This window comes from Melanotaenia boesemani, chromosome 21, assembly GCF_017639745.1.
Source record: "Melanotaenia boesemani isolate fMelBoe1 chromosome 21, fMelBoe1.pri, whole genome shotgun sequence".
In the NCBI taxonomy this organism is placed as follows: Eukaryota; Metazoa; Chordata; class Actinopteri; order Atheriniformes; family Melanotaeniidae; genus Melanotaenia; species Melanotaenia boesemani.
The window spans coordinates 19261777-19277710 of NC_055702.1; the positions used below are offsets into that span (position 1 = coordinate 19261777).

At 38.0% G+C, this 15934-nt stretch overlaps 1 protein-coding gene across 3 annotated transcripts; it reads right to left on the reverse strand.

The window, feature by feature from the left end:
• Positions 1–220: 220 nt before the first annotated feature.
• tom1l2 (target of myb1 like 2 membrane trafficking protein) lies at positions 221–15730 on the reverse strand. 3 transcript variants are annotated; one of them, XM_041973207.1, is made up of 15 exons: positions 15593–15720; positions 15076–15160; positions 13547–13625; positions 13136–13285; positions 12045–12179; positions 11764–11910; positions 9669–9785; positions 9407–9540; positions 8805–8856; positions 6401–6569; positions 4812–4938; positions 4581–4656; positions 3858–3917; positions 2869–2905; positions 221–2761 (listed from the first exon to the last, which is right to left on the reverse strand). In XM_041973207.1, the coding sequence occupies exons 1-15, from the start codon at positions 15642–15644 to the stop codon at positions 2613–2615; spliced, it is 1569 nt and encodes a 522-aa protein (XP_041829141.1). In that variant the 5' UTR covers positions 15645–15720; the 3' UTR covers positions 221–2612. The 3 variants fall into 3 exon arrangements, with proteins under 3 accessions (XP_041829141.1, XP_041829142.1, XP_041829143.1); XM_041973208.1 differs by lacking the exon at positions 3858–3917; XM_041973209.1 differs by lacking the exons at positions 221–2761; positions 2869–2905; positions 3858–3917 and adding an exon at positions 3924–4197 and having other exon boundaries at positions 4518–4656; positions 15593–15730.
• Positions 15731–15934: the final 204 nt, after the last annotated feature.

Here is a 15934-nt window from a genome sequence, read left to right on the forward strand (position 1 = left end):
TGATGACCAATGGGGAAGCCCCCTGATCTGGGGCCCAGCGGCCTCTGGGGAGAGGTGTGTCTGTGTGTGTGTGTGTGTGTGGGGGGGGGGGGGGGGGGGGGGGGGGGGTTACTACAGGTCAGTTACAATGAGAAGAGGAAGCTGCTGTGCCAAGATATAAAGCCAAGGAGAGTTGTGAGGGAATGTTATGGGCCCACAGAATAAAGACAAAAAACGTGGATGCGGATCACACACTGCTAATCTTTATTCAGATTTCATGCATAAGTCAAACAACACAAAGAGAAATGAGAGATGAGGCAACTCAGAAGAGTCAGCAGTCACACAGCAGAGCCTCCCTGTACAGCATATTTTCACTTTTATTATAATCCACAGATGTGTAAAGAATTTTTTTCCTCCAAAACAGGACTCCCTGCAAAATGATCTGTACCAAGCAGGGCGATGAGCATTCTTTAGAAACTCATTTAGAGGCTTCTATTCCAGTCAACTGAGATAAGACATCTCTGCATTACAGAACACACGTTCAACACCAAAAACAAGACAACAGAAGAAAAAAAGGAAATTTCCCTTTTAAAAATGTGCAATGTTGATGTTTTGTCCAAAAGTTTCCCCAAAAAGATACGCATGTTGGATCATGTTAACGTGCTGGCTAGCCTAAAGAGATCAGAATGAGATAATCTAATAAGATGTGAAATCCTTCATGAGAAAAACAAGACTAGTGTCAGTGTTTTACAGTTTTTTTGTGAACTTCTCTTAGAATGCACGTTTGTATGTTTACTGTATGCACAGTTCCAACCCACAAGAATATCCACACAACCAATAAACATAAACATGACCAGCAAAATTCAATTAACCAGCAGCAATGTATAAAAAGGAAAATTTGAAGTCAATAAGCAAAAGCAGAAAAAAAACACTAAAACACACAATGACAATCTCATTCTGCTCATAAATGGTTAATTTCACCATTTCTCATTTAAAATAATACAGAGATTTAAATACTGATCAGAACAAAAAAAATATATATAGTGTTGACTAAATCATTTGTACACATCTGGTTAAACGGTTCTCATTAATTACAGATGGCTAAGTGTTAGCTGACTTGATGTATGTGCAGATGTCAAAGTGCACACTTGTTTTAAGCTTGCTGTGATTGTGTAACATGTTGCATTCGCTGTTAAAGAGTTAAATGTCTCATTTGTAGCACTTTGTCTGCAGCGAGCTCATTTCTGAAAACAAATGTCATGCTGAAAGGTCAGGCTTTCAAGAAGTCAGCGGAACAGAGATTTAAAAAAAAAAAATCGATGAAAAATGCATAAAATAATGTGCTTCTGTAGTGTGATGTTAAATTTGCTGACATACTCAAATAACAAAGGTGTGAATTTCCAAATTAAATTGACCACATTATGCAGATTTATCCTTTCACATCTAAAAAACAAGATCAAACAAACAAAAAAAAAGACTCACACTTGGTCCTCCAAGCTCAATTTTAAGACAAAACATACTTAAAAAGAATAGAACCTAGTCACCAAGTCAAGACTCACAAATAACAGCATCTGCCTCTGCAGCTACTAAAAAAAAAGAGCCTTTCTGACTGATTCTGGTCAGACATCATTCAACTTAAATCCATGAGAACCTGTGCTCAGCATACACACAATTACATGAATGAAAATAACTAGACAGCATTGCTCGGGTGATGGAATTATAACCAACTTTAGCAGCTTCGGGGTAATAAATCTCTGCAAAAATAATCTCAATAAATCTGTAGCGAGCAGCAAACCATCACCAACGCTGCACTGAGGTCTGTCAAATTCATCTTTGACAAGGCAGAACCAGCTGGTGGCTCCATACCACTTCTGTTGGTGCAGAGTGCACCGAATGCCAATCACAAAAACTAAAATCCCTTTTTTCCTCTTTTATATAATTTTTTAAGATAGTGTTTACTAGTGCTTTTGTCCCTTTCCTTGAAAATGTTGCCCCCCCTCCCCGTGAGATACATCCCTACTGTCAAAGAAAGTGGAACATAAACTCTTTCCAAAACTCTACATTAAATTACCATCTCTTTCAAATATATGTAGCTTAAATATACACACAACTAGTAAACTTGACATTTTGCAATTTACAGATTTACAAATCAACTCAGACGGGTTTGAAAGAGAGACAAACACCAAAACAAGACCTTTGAAGGTGTGATCAGTGTGTCTACTGATTACGGGAGTAGTCTGCTACTGCAAACAGAAAAATTATAGTTTGTTCTTTAATAGTAAAAACTAAAATAAAGACAAATTTGAAGTCAATTTGAGGAACCCTTAACATGAACCCCTTTTTGTTCTTTAAAAATAAAAAAAAGAAAAGGGAAAGAAAGCAGGGCATGTCATTGTCTCCAACTCCTGCCATCTGCTGGCCTAACAAACCAAGCCATCAGGTTTTCCCTTTCTGATGAGATGTTAAGTATTCTCTTATTTTTAAGTAGCGCATGTACAAAACTCTGTAATGTAGTGGTGTGAAGAGTCAGAAAGCAGGTGGATGTGCTTCTGGATCGGGTCAGCCTGTCCTCAGGTCGTGCTGCTCAGCCGGTCGGGTCTAAGGCTGGGGATCAGAGGTCAAAGGTGGGAGGTCTACATGGCAAACAAAGTGTCCTCAGGTCTGTCCGGCTTCTTCCGACTTGGGGTTCCCTGTGCTGCCCCCATGTTGCCACTGGGGGGTGATGGTAGGCTGGGGACCGTCTCAGCAGCTTTGGCTCTCTCTTCGAGGAACTTGTCAAATTCTGGATGCATCAAGAGAAAAAATGAAAATTAAAAATAAAAAAAAAAGATGGCTGGAAACATTGAGGAAAAATGAGGGGAAAAAAAAGGCTGATTTGTGTTACTTTACCTTCACTGGTGACCCCTTCCTCCCCTTCATCTCCTTTCTATTAAAGAAAAAGAAAATAAATTCCCAAAAAGTCACAACTAAAAGCTTATTGTAGCAAACCCACTGCAAATCACAGAAACCAAATTCATATCAAAGTGTTTTTTTTAACAAATATACATTCACCACTTTAACAATATCTGACAGTTAGTAGCAGAAAAGGAAATGTGTATTTGGGGGACTATTTTCCTCTATTAATAATACCAACTAGTGCTGTATCATACATTGTTGGAAAGCCCGACTAGTCACCTGTACAATGACATATAACTTGTGAGGATCTTGCTTCTGTGCAATAAGCAACACAACTAAATGTGTGAGTAGTAGTAAACCAATTAGTACTATTAAGGGAAGGAAATAACCAACCAAATATTAATTTCATTACTTACCTGTCATGTCAAGTCATGTGAAGTTGGGACAGTAATTTTGGAAATTGCTTCCCAACCAAACAGAAAACATCACCAGTTTGACAAATTTGTGCAAAATGAGCATGGAGCCTTCTGATGTTTTAGTACTGATTTTAAGCCACAAATGCACACACATTTCTAACTTAGCTGAATTAAAAACTCAGCTGCAGGATCAGCTCAGCTCAGGCAAGCCAGATGTTTTGCTTAAGGTTTAGTTCCACCACAAAACAGAGCGATACAGAGACAGAAAAAACCATGCAGTGTGTTCACTGTGATTTGTCAGTACTTCCGTCCAACCCATCATAGGAGACGCCATGCTCATTTTCCCACTATGTTCAAGTGTTATGTTCCCAACAACATTGTTAGTAAATTTGGGGAATTAATTAGGGAATTAAGATGTGACTGACCACACAGTGATGAAATGTGGCACAAGATTATTTTTTTTTTTGTTATCCTTAAGCTTCAGACACCATTAAATGAGATGAGAGGAAGCAACAGAGCGAAAAGGGAAAGAAAAGCAAGCAGAAATAAAAATCATGATTGGCTCACCACATCAGTACACAGCCACTCCTCTATGTCATCCATGACAGAGGACTGACCTCCGACAACCTAAGTTCGCCACGAATGGCCAGAAAATAAAACAAAAACCCGGCCCAAACACAACAGAAAATATGACTTAAAACATGTAACAATCTTCAAAGTCAACTCAAATGAAACTTAAAGAACCGAATAAAAACAAACTCAATATGATAAAAACAGAAGAGGAAACCAATGTTTATGGATGACGTGACACAGAAATGATCCACATCTGGAAACATGCAGATGGAGACAATGCAGATTGAGAAAATCCCATCTGATACTACAGTAGGAATTTGGCTTCATTCAGATCTTGTAGTTAGTTTTTCTCTTTTCTTTTCACCCTTTTAAAAGAACAGAAAATGTAATGTTGTGGTGAACGTTGGAGCAGGCACAGTTTTGATCATTTTTATTAAAAAAAACAAAAAAAACAAAACAAAAAGGTATATTGGATGAGTGTTATTTTATTCATCAAAAATGTTTGAATATATCCTGCACCGTCTTGATAATCAAACTATTCTCATAAAAGTGTCAAATCTGTAAAAAAAAAAATGGACCAGATCCAAACTTATCTTTAAATTCGTTAGAGGATTATTGTCATCCAGCAGGACCGGTAAAAAGACGTTCTAAGGTCTGTTTGTTACACAGCACACACATAAAGCGGTCATGAAAACTAGAGTTTACTGCCAAACTCACCCCTCCTGCTGCTGGCTGTAGGACATCCAGAGTGGGGGGAGGGCCACCGACAGTGTGCCTGTCTTCAGCTACAGACCTGAGACAAAACAAATGTGGGGTGTTATCAACAGCTGGGAGCAACTTCATCTTCTTCCCTATAATTGCTGTGTCAAAGATTACATACAGCTGACTTAAAAAAAATCAACAAACTCTTGTATAAAAATAAATAAGAGGACTCCAGTGTACTCTTACGTCTTGCGTGGTTCAGACTTGGTTCCGGTTCTGGTTTGAGCAAATACATCAAAGTCATCCTGGGCAGGTGGAGGCTTACAGCTGGAGAGAGAGCTCAGGGTACTGCTCACACTGTCTGCACCCATGTCTACAGAGGGCAAAAATACCTGAATGTCACTTTATGATGCTTATTTACAGCAAAAGAAGCCATTTCCATGCAGGCAAATTAAAAGCATCACTAAGATGTAACAAACAGACTCTGGATGGATATCTGCTGCAGAAAGTTGTTTAATTATTGATCATCAGGGTAACCTGAGCTCTCAAAAAACTGAACAGTTCTAAGTATATTTTACTAGGACACAATGTAAATACCACTAAAAGACATAAGGTGGAGACAAACAACAGTAAAGAGGTGAAAAGAAGTACTATCATAAAACTGTCAAAGAAAGCTGTTTTGCTGCAAATTGTTAACAGACAGGGTTGAGAAGTAGGGAATTAAATTTAATATATAATATAATGTATGAGTCTAATGAGCTGTTAAATTGTGAGAAATGATTATTTATTAGGGCTGATGGAAATAACTAAATCTTAGCTGCATTAAGTTGCAGGAATGAGAGATTCAGAATAAATAAAATCTATTTATTATATGAGAATTGTTAAAATAATATTGACAAAATGTAAAAAGAGGAACTTGGAAAAGTGGAATTGAAGTGTCCACAGCATGCACAAGATGGCTGAGCAAGAAATCTTACAGACAAACTTCATGACACTGAACTATAATATTTTGGAAACACTAAGTGAGACACCATATTACATGCTTCCAGGAAAATAAAAAAGAAGACGTGTAGGACAGAGTTAAGCATTTACCAACTTTTGCATCTTTTATTGCCAAGTATTTGCATCCATATTCGTTCTAGGAAACAGGTTTTCAGCTGCTCTGTTAAGCTGAGATACAACAACCCCACTTGAAGATATTTAACTGACGCAGTGATCCTCACACTCTAGAACAAGACTGTGTTGTCCACCATATCACCATAGAAACTTATGCCACCATAACTGAACACTTTATCACAGATAAGTGGCAGAATGCTCTAAGCTTGAGAAGTGAATTAAAAACGATGCTGCTAGTTGTAAATACCAAGAGTGATGGTTGGCATTTTGATCATTTTGCTGCACATTTCTCTTCCTTTTAGTTGATTTTTTCAATGTTGTGAATCATGTTGACAGATGTAACCTTCTAGCTGACACATCTTCTAATTGCCATATTAGTAAAATATATTAGACATAATTTAGAACTTGAAGTATTAATTAAAGGTGCTTCAACATCATCTTTCTCACCTGGTTCAGTAAAGGGATCCTAATGAAATTCTCTTTTATATAAACCCTCAACCTCAGAATGTTTTCCATCAATGTCAAGAAAAAGGAGGTTCTGGTTGGTTGTTTTTCCATAAGTAAGCAAAAGACTTCATGTATTGAGCTCTTAAATATAAGCTCATACAATATTATTAATTACATCAAGAATTTGGACAGTAAACATGAACTTTTTTTTTTATATTTTTAATGATATTTAGCTTAACATTTGATTTTATTCTTAAGTAACTCATACATACCTAGACCAGCCAAACGGGAGGCCAAGGTGGCTGGGGAGGAGGGACTTCCTTCGGGGGCTGTGAGGGTGGGGGGTAAGCTGGCTGGAGCTGCATTCGGCATGTTACTGACCACTGCAGGGGAGCCTGGGCCGAGGTCTATGAGGTTGTCCTCCGTAGCCTCGCTGAGGACCTGATGAGTAAAAAAATAATTAGACAATGTTGCTTCTGTAGGAAATTTCTTGTAGGAAAAAAATAAATAAATAAAAAAGACAGGAATTCGGGAGTTTCTCCTTTTGTAGGAGGCTAGGGAACGGCACGGTTTTCCAGTATTAAGTTCCTTGATTACGTTTGGGGAAAAAAAATATATATAATGTGGGGTAAAATTTAGAAATTGTAGGTGTATTGCATAACAAGTAGTCTTGAAAAAAAAAAATAGCTGATTAGCGTCAGGAGCAGATGAGAATGTCTGCCACTGAGAGTTGAAGCCAATTAAGTAAATTTCTGCAAAACTTTTTCTTAAGGGGGTCCAAAAGACACATCTTCATTTTGTAGACAAGTTTTAAAAGGGACTTGCTTGTAGGAAATAGCCAAACTGATCATAAATCACCGGTATGTTTTTGAGCTATTACAGATACTCCCTTTATGGTTAGTTATCCAAAAAGCACAAAGCGATCCCCTTAAGAAGGCAGAAACAACAGAAAGGGAGGAAAGAAGACTGAATCTTTGAAATGATGCAAACATAACATGACAGTGACTCTAGGCACATATTTACTTTGCACATCTTAAGCACTTGCCACTGCCATCTACATCCAGGATCCCTAATATCATTGACTGCTAGGGTCTGCTGAGTTAAAACATGCCATATGGGGTGAAAAAATCTGTGGGAGAATGAGCCCATATCATTTAGACATGTTTTAAGAGTCGCTATGGGGTGACGCTGCTTGTTTAGGAGGGTTGACAATATTTCCATACTTGCCTGTCTCAGCTAGCCACAGAAACAGAAGAACAGAAAAGAACAGAAAGGAAGAGACGGTGAATACCATTAACATGCCAGTGCAGAGACACAATGTAATGGCATGACAACAATGGATGATGCACCATGCCTGAACACCTCTAAACCCAATGAAGAAGCAATAATGTCCCAATTTATCATTGTTTTTTTTTTTTTTAATTAAAGATGCAAATGAAGCAACGGGAAACTGACACATGCATGAGGCAAGAAAGAGTTTTACACTATGCAGCTGTTGGTATGTAATGTACAGCACATTTATCTGTTAATGCAGCAGTAAACAGATATTTATGTCAAAAAATGGAAATTTTGTGGGTGAAAAAAAAAAAGATTTCACAAAAGCACAAAACATGGAAGCTGCTCAGACAAGTAGAGTGTAGCTCCTGCTATTAAAATAAAGTGCTTCAAAACTATGAGTGAGTTGTTCATGGCTTTGTCTATGGATGGATGACACAAGCAGACAAGATTCCCTGGATGCATCGAACGTACTTTGCATCCGCCATCAATGTTACCCTTGCTGGACAAAACATTTTCCTTTACAGCACTGTAAATACTGTATATTACTTCATGAAGACAAAAACAATGAAAACAAATGACATGGGCGTTGTGTTAAATGATAAAATGTGTCTTTGTTGGGTGTCCATTTAATTAGGCACGCAACACACACGTCTGGCAAATAGCTAATCAACATATAGCAACATATACAAAACGATTTGAAAGTAGAGGTAGACCGATTAATCGATAGAATGATGATTTAGGCTAGTTTTTTTTTTAAAATATTTCTGACTAACAGGGAGCAACCAAAGCCTCAACAAACAAACCAGAAAAACAGAGTTTCAATGTCGGAAAGTTAAGGAGTGTCGCTTTAAGTCATAGCCTCTGAGAAGCTGTAAAGTTTCCAGTAAAGCAAATAAGAGCAGTCAGCTGTGTAATAAAAAGTAAATAAAGTGATTCCACAAAAGATACAATGCAGCACTCCTTCCTAAAACCATGCTTACTTTTACACTGAGATGAGTAAGAAGCCATGATTTTTGTTTTTCATATTAAAATTTATCTATTTTTACTGTTTGTGGATATCACGATAATTAGTCTGTATGTGATGCTGTTGCAGTGATAAAAAAAAAAAAAAACTTAAACAAATCTCCCATCAGCTGCTCCGATTTCTAAAGATCAGCATCAATCATATGAACCCTACATCGATTGACCTCTACTTGAAAGACATTTTAAACCACTGACTAATAATCTAACATGCAAGCCAACAAAAGCCACAATGAAACATGGCGAGGCCAGACAATGAGACATAAGCAGACAAGACAAAAAAAACAAGGCACAGCTGAGAAGATTCCGAGAGGTAATCGAGGAATTTTTAGTGTGATGCAAGCACTAAATATTTCACAGCACTAAACACTGACTCACCCCATTGTTGACACTCTGAGCTGAGGACCTCCCAGACCTAAACCTTTCATACCTGAAGCAAAGCGATGACATAAAAGAAACAAATAAAAATTCTTTCATCTCTGCAAACACACAATGCTGTTAGTATAAAGACGATGTGTTCTGTCAACAAAAGAAAGAGTCATGTCTGCATTTGTAGAATAAAAGAGTTTCCACACATGAACTCCAGGAACACTTGCGTCTCTTTCTTACAACAGTTAATGTTTGTGTGAAGCAGCTTCATAAAGCACACAGGGGAAGTAGCTTTGATTTCTTTACAGCACGTTGCTGAGTTGGAGGGGGCTATAATTTAGATGTAAAGTTAACTTTTTGAATTTATATTAAAATTACATTTGGTTACATTGGAAAAATTATTGATGTGAGAAAGCAATACACATGCATGTAGAAATTTAAAAAAATATGAAGTATCAATGTTCCTTAACTGTGGATTCTCTGGACAATGATATACTTCATTCACTCATTGGGACATCGTCCATGCTTAATACTAAAGAGCTGGCATAGTAAATGTAATTTCAAGTAGAAAAAAGCCTAAGCCTTAAATGAGTTTTTCACTGTTCTCCAACCTTTCATAACGAAGGAAAATATTGTTAAGGTCGTCGTTGACGTGCAGCAGCTCCTCAGTCACCGCCTCATTGGAAACGCAGGAGATTAGCTCCACTATCCTCTGCTGCATGGCTCTACAAGTCCTGTTCAGCTCCTAAGCAACACAAACACACACATACATACAAAATCAAGTTACCACTTTAGAGTTTCTGTCTTCAAGGTAAGTAGAAAATTATTCCAATCTTTCATATTTATTCATCGTCTCAAGCAGGGGTTTCTAACCTGTAGCAACTCATAGTCAGAAGCATCCTCCTGTCCTGGCACCATCTCCGTCAGCATCTCTGACATCACCTTTGTGTTTCCCCGGACAATGTCCAACTCACTGCGTAGCCGGCAAATCTAAATGACAAAAGTAAATTAATTTACAGTTAATATTAGAATAAAATTATAATTATAGTGCTATAATATCATTGTAAAAGTATAATTAAGGAAACTGGAGTGAAATTATCTGAGCAGCACTGGATAGGGCGGTAATTACCAAATCAAAATAACTGAGCTGGAATTACCAACCATTTAATTCTGCTCTGAATTTAAAAAAAAAAAATTAAGAACTACATTTAACAGATGAGCAGACAAGTTAAATCTGTTTACTAACAAAATAAATCGATTAAACCATTAAAATGAATGACTAAACAATTGTACTAGTGAGTTAAAACAATTATGTAATAATTAACTAGCAAAAGGTATAACTGAAATGTCTAGTTCTATTTACTACAAGCAGATAATGAACACTTCTTAAATTTAAGTGTTTAAATACCAATTGGTTTGTAAACCAAAAACAAAAGCACATGTTTAGAAAATTACATAAGGTAGACAAAAGTGTGCTTAAGCAGTGAGATTATGCACTGGGGGAAAAAAACTTAACAGAAATAGCAATTTCTGCAATAATCATGATTAATCAACACTCGCGACTAAGTCTGAAATATGGCCATTTTTACCGTATTGTATCAACAGAAAGAGCAAGCCAATGCTTACTTGTGTTTTTCTTAGCTTTTTTACCATTAGATGATCACTTTAGTTGTAATAATCAGTTCAACCAGAACATAGCTTAAGTACAAATCCTTTCTACCACCTGTCAGCTACTTTGTTAGTGAAGGGTCCTGCTTTGTTTTGTATCTCAGAATCTGTCTCCAACATCTGCACAGCACCAATGATTTAGACAAGACATCGCTTGTTTCCTTTTGCTGTTTCGCTCTCAATAGATATCTGAACCTGATCTGTCTGCATTGATGTGTGCATGGCTGTCTGATGACTAGTAGATTTTACAGCTGTGTCACTAGCAAACCTCATTAATCCTGAAAAGTAATATGAAATAAAGGCAAACAACATCTAATTGAAATAGGCTGCTATCATTATTTTTCATTCTTCAGCTTCATGTGACAGTAACATGAATCTGATTGACTGGTAGTTGTAGATTAGTACTTTTGCTAGCACGTCCACAAAACAATACTTTTGGGTAAATATGTGCCGGTGTGAACCATGAACCGCTAGTTTCCTCCTTTTCAGCTGAACCATAAACAAATGCAACAAGAGAGACGGTACTAACGCCAGAAAAGCCGATCACCAACAGTCGTCATGATTCACAAAAGGAGAGGGAGCAGGAGAGGAGGCAGCTTCACTGGGCAGACACAGAGACGACCAGAGCAGTGATGTTTGTGCAAAACTACGTGAAGTTTTTTTAAAATGCAGGAAAAGTGCGGGTGTTGAACCCTCTCACCAGGAAAGGTGTGGGTGTTAAAACATCCTCCTCTGCAATGGGTGTGACGCCCTCAAATCCATGGATAGAGCCAGCCGACTTAACTTTTTCCATGTTGCCTCTAGACACCTCTATGTTACGGCGTCATTAATGACAGATGCTGCGTATGAGTTAAGTGCGTTAACGCAGTTAACACAAAATAGTTACCGCCCTTAACATTATTTTTGACAGCCTTGGTTACGACCTAATCATCATTGGCTCGATCAATGCATTCAGTAGATTGACAATTTCTTAAAAACTGAAATGTTGCTTGATGTGGAGAACAGAAACAAAATGAAGATGTTTCACATTCAGTGTATGTCACCTTCAAATCAGAATCTTTCATTTATCAACCCACAGAGCTCACAAACCATCTAAACAAAGATGTTCTTATAACAGAGCCACGCAGGCTTTTGTATCTTTATAGCCTTGACTGAGAAAGACAATGAACAACTGCTTACTGCACCCTGATCAGCATGAAACCTCTACAACACTTTCCCCTATAAAAAGAGCAAACTAAGTATGTGTTTAGGGGGCAAATAAATATCTGAATCAAGTGTGTTTATGGTTATACAACCGTACCTGTTCAGGTGTAGGATTGATAGATCCAGAGGCATGAATGTTAGGGACCTGAGGGGTGGTATATGCTGGTGGAACAGAGTGCTGCTTGGGTTGAGTGGTGCTGCTGTACTTATGTAGTGTAGAGTCACCTTCTGGAGCAGATGCCGCCTACGAGAAACAAACAAGGATGTATTAAATGTAACAGAATGTAACAAATCCCCCAAGGTGACAATCAGACTCTACTTGGTTTTTACACAGAAACCTCAGCTCACAATTGGACTGTTTGGCATGATGCCTCTTACCCGCTGAGGTGTGTGTATAGGTGACAGGGTCTCCAAGTCTGACATGGGAAATTCTATGCCTTTCCTCTTTAGCTCTTCATAAATTTGAACCACACCTGTGAGGTCAGGACTGCTCCTGAATGCATCAGCCCATGCCTGCAGAATGCAGAACCAGAAATGGATTCAAAGAAAAGAGAGGAGGGAAAATAAACATAATGGGTGAAGGGAGGGACAACATAGCAAACAAAGCAAATGATGTGGGAATAGTGAAAGGAGACTGTTCTCTGAACATTTCTGTTTGTCTGCCTTGAATTCATCCACTCAGCAAATTGCGAGTCTTATCTATGTAAACAACGTAAGTCAGTCACTTTAAATTGGATGTTTGTTTGCAAATTCAACTTTTCACAACAGTTCACTTCCCTTGGATAAACTACACTTAAAGCAACCTGTCCCAAACCAATACCCAGAAGCTGTAAGAAAAAACTTTCAATTTAAATGTGGGGAAGAAGTTTTAAATTGGTTTCACAATATACATATGAACATCTAAGAGATTATTCAGGTAATAAAGGAGGTACACGATCCATCCGGTCTATTCCCCAGCTGAACAAAATGTCAACCACACTCCATCTGTTGTGTGAAAATGGTGTGGCTCCATAAATTTTAGCACACCACTTTCCCAGCTGACACTCCTTCCACAAATGTGTTTGCTTATATACTAAATAAACAAATTAAGATGCTCCCTCACAGCTGCAGCATGCCCCTTTGAATGCGTGCTTTATGCTGGCCTCGCAGAGTGTCCCTAGTGGAAATAAGAGCAGCCCATGTGAACGTTGCAGGGTCACCTGAGCTGGGACAGGTAATGAGAGCTGCTGCTGGCTGAAGCCTTGGGGACTGTGCTTTACCTGAGGCTCTGCCTGGGGATGATAGGCCTGTAATAAACACCTCTGCTGCAAATAAGCTTCACCTCTCTTTAACTGGTTCAGTCAGAAAACCTTATACAACATTATACAAAATACATAGATTCAAGGCAATAATCCATCAGGCTTTTTGATATGCAACAACTGTGCAAAGCTGATGACCTGGATTGCATTCAATTAAACTGTTAATCTTACCTGAACCAGGGCAAGGACTTTGTCTTGAACGATAGTAGGCGGATTGTTTTTTGGAGAGATAATTTTAACAAGCACGCCATCAACAAAGTCCCTGCTAGTAACTAAAGCATGAAAGCGATGGCCGCAGTTCTTCACACATGTCTCTAAAACCTGAGGGAGGCAGAGATGAAAATGGCTTTCAGTACATGCTAATAACTGTTATGCAATAGCATTAAATATCCCAAAGTGTTTCGCTTTAGTTAAACAAACATTATGTGAGAAACTAAAAAAAATACAGAATTTCACAATGTGATATATCCATCTCATTGCACCTTTACGATATGTTATTCTAATATTACATTACTTATAATCTAACATGAAGGCCTGCACTCCTGTTTCCCAGTCTACAATCGGTTACCAAATCTAACTCACCGTTAAAGTCAGCATCACTTCCCTATAGTTCCTGTTCCCATTGAGTCGCTTCTTAACAGCTCTGATGGCATCCTTTGGCCTACACACAAGTAAAGTCAAGCATGACTAACACGTTTATTTAAAACTAACAAAACAAGCAGAACAAAGATTTCATCAAGAAGATGATAGCTTAAGGTTGTGTTTTCAGTAGGACTGAAAACTTTAATTAATAACAGTATTTTTTTTTTTCCTCAATCAGACATCTATTCATACTGATATTATCTAAAGCTGGCTGTGTCCCCTGTAAAGCTGCCTGGGTGGATTTGTCCTAGAGGCAAAACCCCAGGCTCACCTGTCCCTCTGTACCTGTCAGTAACATGCTGAGCTGCACTTGTTTATAATTTTCTCTTCATTGTAATCAACTTTAAGGCTTTATTTCTTTGAAGAGCAACCATATTTATTCGTAAGGGCTTCTTGGACAAACAGAGGCTGCATTCCAAGGAGGAGTGTTTGCATAACAACCCCATGAACCTTTGTTTCCATTTCTATGTCTTGATGCAGTTCTGCCTTGAAATACCAGGAATTTGAACAAACCTTATTTATATCACTTTCTTTGTGAGACTGTCCCTCTCCACTTCAATGCAGTTAAATTAGTGGAAGAGAAGCACCATGCTATTTTATTTGTATTTATTAATTGAAAATGTACTTATATAATGAACAATAATTTGAGTATAGACAAATGGTTTAAGACAAAGCAAAGAAAATCTGGAAGGGTGAATTCAGTCTTTGAATAATTTACAATAAACATTTAATTTACAATGTTTGTTACACATAAGTGGTAATTAGTTGAAAATTTAGCCCGACTCATATAAAATACCAGTATCTATAGTAAATCGTCTTTCAGCATTGAAATATCAGGATATGAATTTTGGTTTATAACACCCAGCAGTCGAACAGGCCATCAGACACTCTTGCACAAATTTGTGTGAGTTTGTGCAGCACAAATGTTGAATTAAAGAGCATCATGTTAATGATTCTTTTCATTTTCACCATCTCAACACTGGCTTATATATTGTTCTTCCATGTGGAAGAAATAATTAAATGTTTTTGACAACTTTAAACAGATTCAATTTGCACTACAGCAGTGGGTGTGTTGTATCCTTTCCATTCCCCATAGACAATAAGCTACTTATACCACATTTAATAATACTGCTGATTTAAAGTAAGGTGTGCACAGCCTGGCCCACCTAAGCCAGTTTACAACCCGCTAATCAAACAAGACCTGGACTTCACACTTAACACACCAGCTTTATACATACACCACAAGGTTATTGGAGCAATGAGATAAGCGGTGAGGCCTTACATATATCCACCTCACATAACCAGAACCAGACTTGGTCAGTTATTGTGGCACAAATAAAGAAATAGGGTGGGGATGGGGACTGATTAAATATTGCCTTGAAGGAATTCATAATGTAAACACAACATGAATGGGAGAATGACACCTGTACACATACAGAACATGGGCATTGACCGATTTGGGTACTCACCCATCCTCTGTTTCGTTGATGATGTCACATATTTCCATGTTGAGGGTCCAGTCTTCACTTTGCAGGGAGCCATCAGTGGCTCTTTCTAAAACACACAAGCAGTTTGTTTAGAAAATTATGACGTCTTCATAAAATGTAGCAACCCAAATGTATGACGATGACTGATCATTAGCTGTTAGCTAGCTCAGCTAGTGAGTCTTTCAAAAAAATATGTTAGACTCATTAATTGTGCTTACACTAACCTATAACCTGATGGTGATAATAACAAGAGACAAAAAGAAAAAACTAAAATTGTATTTGCAAACGGTAGTGCTCGTACAGTGACAGAATATGGTACCGTAACTGCGAGTTTGGCAGGAGGCTAATGGTAGCTCTCCAGCTGTAGAAAACTCGTTCAGGGACGTTAGCAAGCTAAAGTAGCAAACCCGTACACGACTGACTCTACAAAATGGATACGCTTCTAAGACATAAAAACCCATACGTCCGTGTTGTCATTGACAAATAATTAGCTACTTACCAATGCAATGCCCCACTGGGGTGCTGAAAGGATTTCCCAAGAGGAACTCCATCTTGCTCGACAATAAACAAGTCAGTCCATTGGATGAGAATGATGATAACGATACATGAGGAAAGCTTTATTAAGCTCCGCCTACAAAACTATGTGATTGGCCAAAAAATCCTGACCTTAGTTGCGATTGGACAGTTTTAATGTCGAGCAAAAGGGTTGAGAGATAGTAAATAATAGCAAGCAAACGTTGCATTGACAGAACAATAAAGTGATATTTCGCGACCCAGTGTTCGTACCGAGGCAAAAAGATTATCAAGGTAAACCTCTTTGAAAATGTTTTGCCTTGTTTGG

What these genes read in the sequence shown, in the direction of transcription:
- tom1l2 (XM_041973207.1), bottom strand. Translation starts at nt 15,644, where the DNA reads ATGGAGTTCCTCTTGGGAAATCCTTTCAGCACCCCAGTGGGGCATTGC. An exon ending in AAGTCCTTGCCCTGGTTCAG is followed by an intron (nt 12,180 to 13,135) that starts GTAAGATTAACA and finishes TGCATTCTGCAG; the next exon opens with GCATGGGCTGATGCATTCAG. An exon ending in TCAATCCTACACCTGAACAG is followed by an intron (nt 9,786 to 11,763) that starts GTACGGTTGTAT and finishes TTTGTCATTTAG; the next exon opens with ATTTGCCGGCTACGCAGTGA.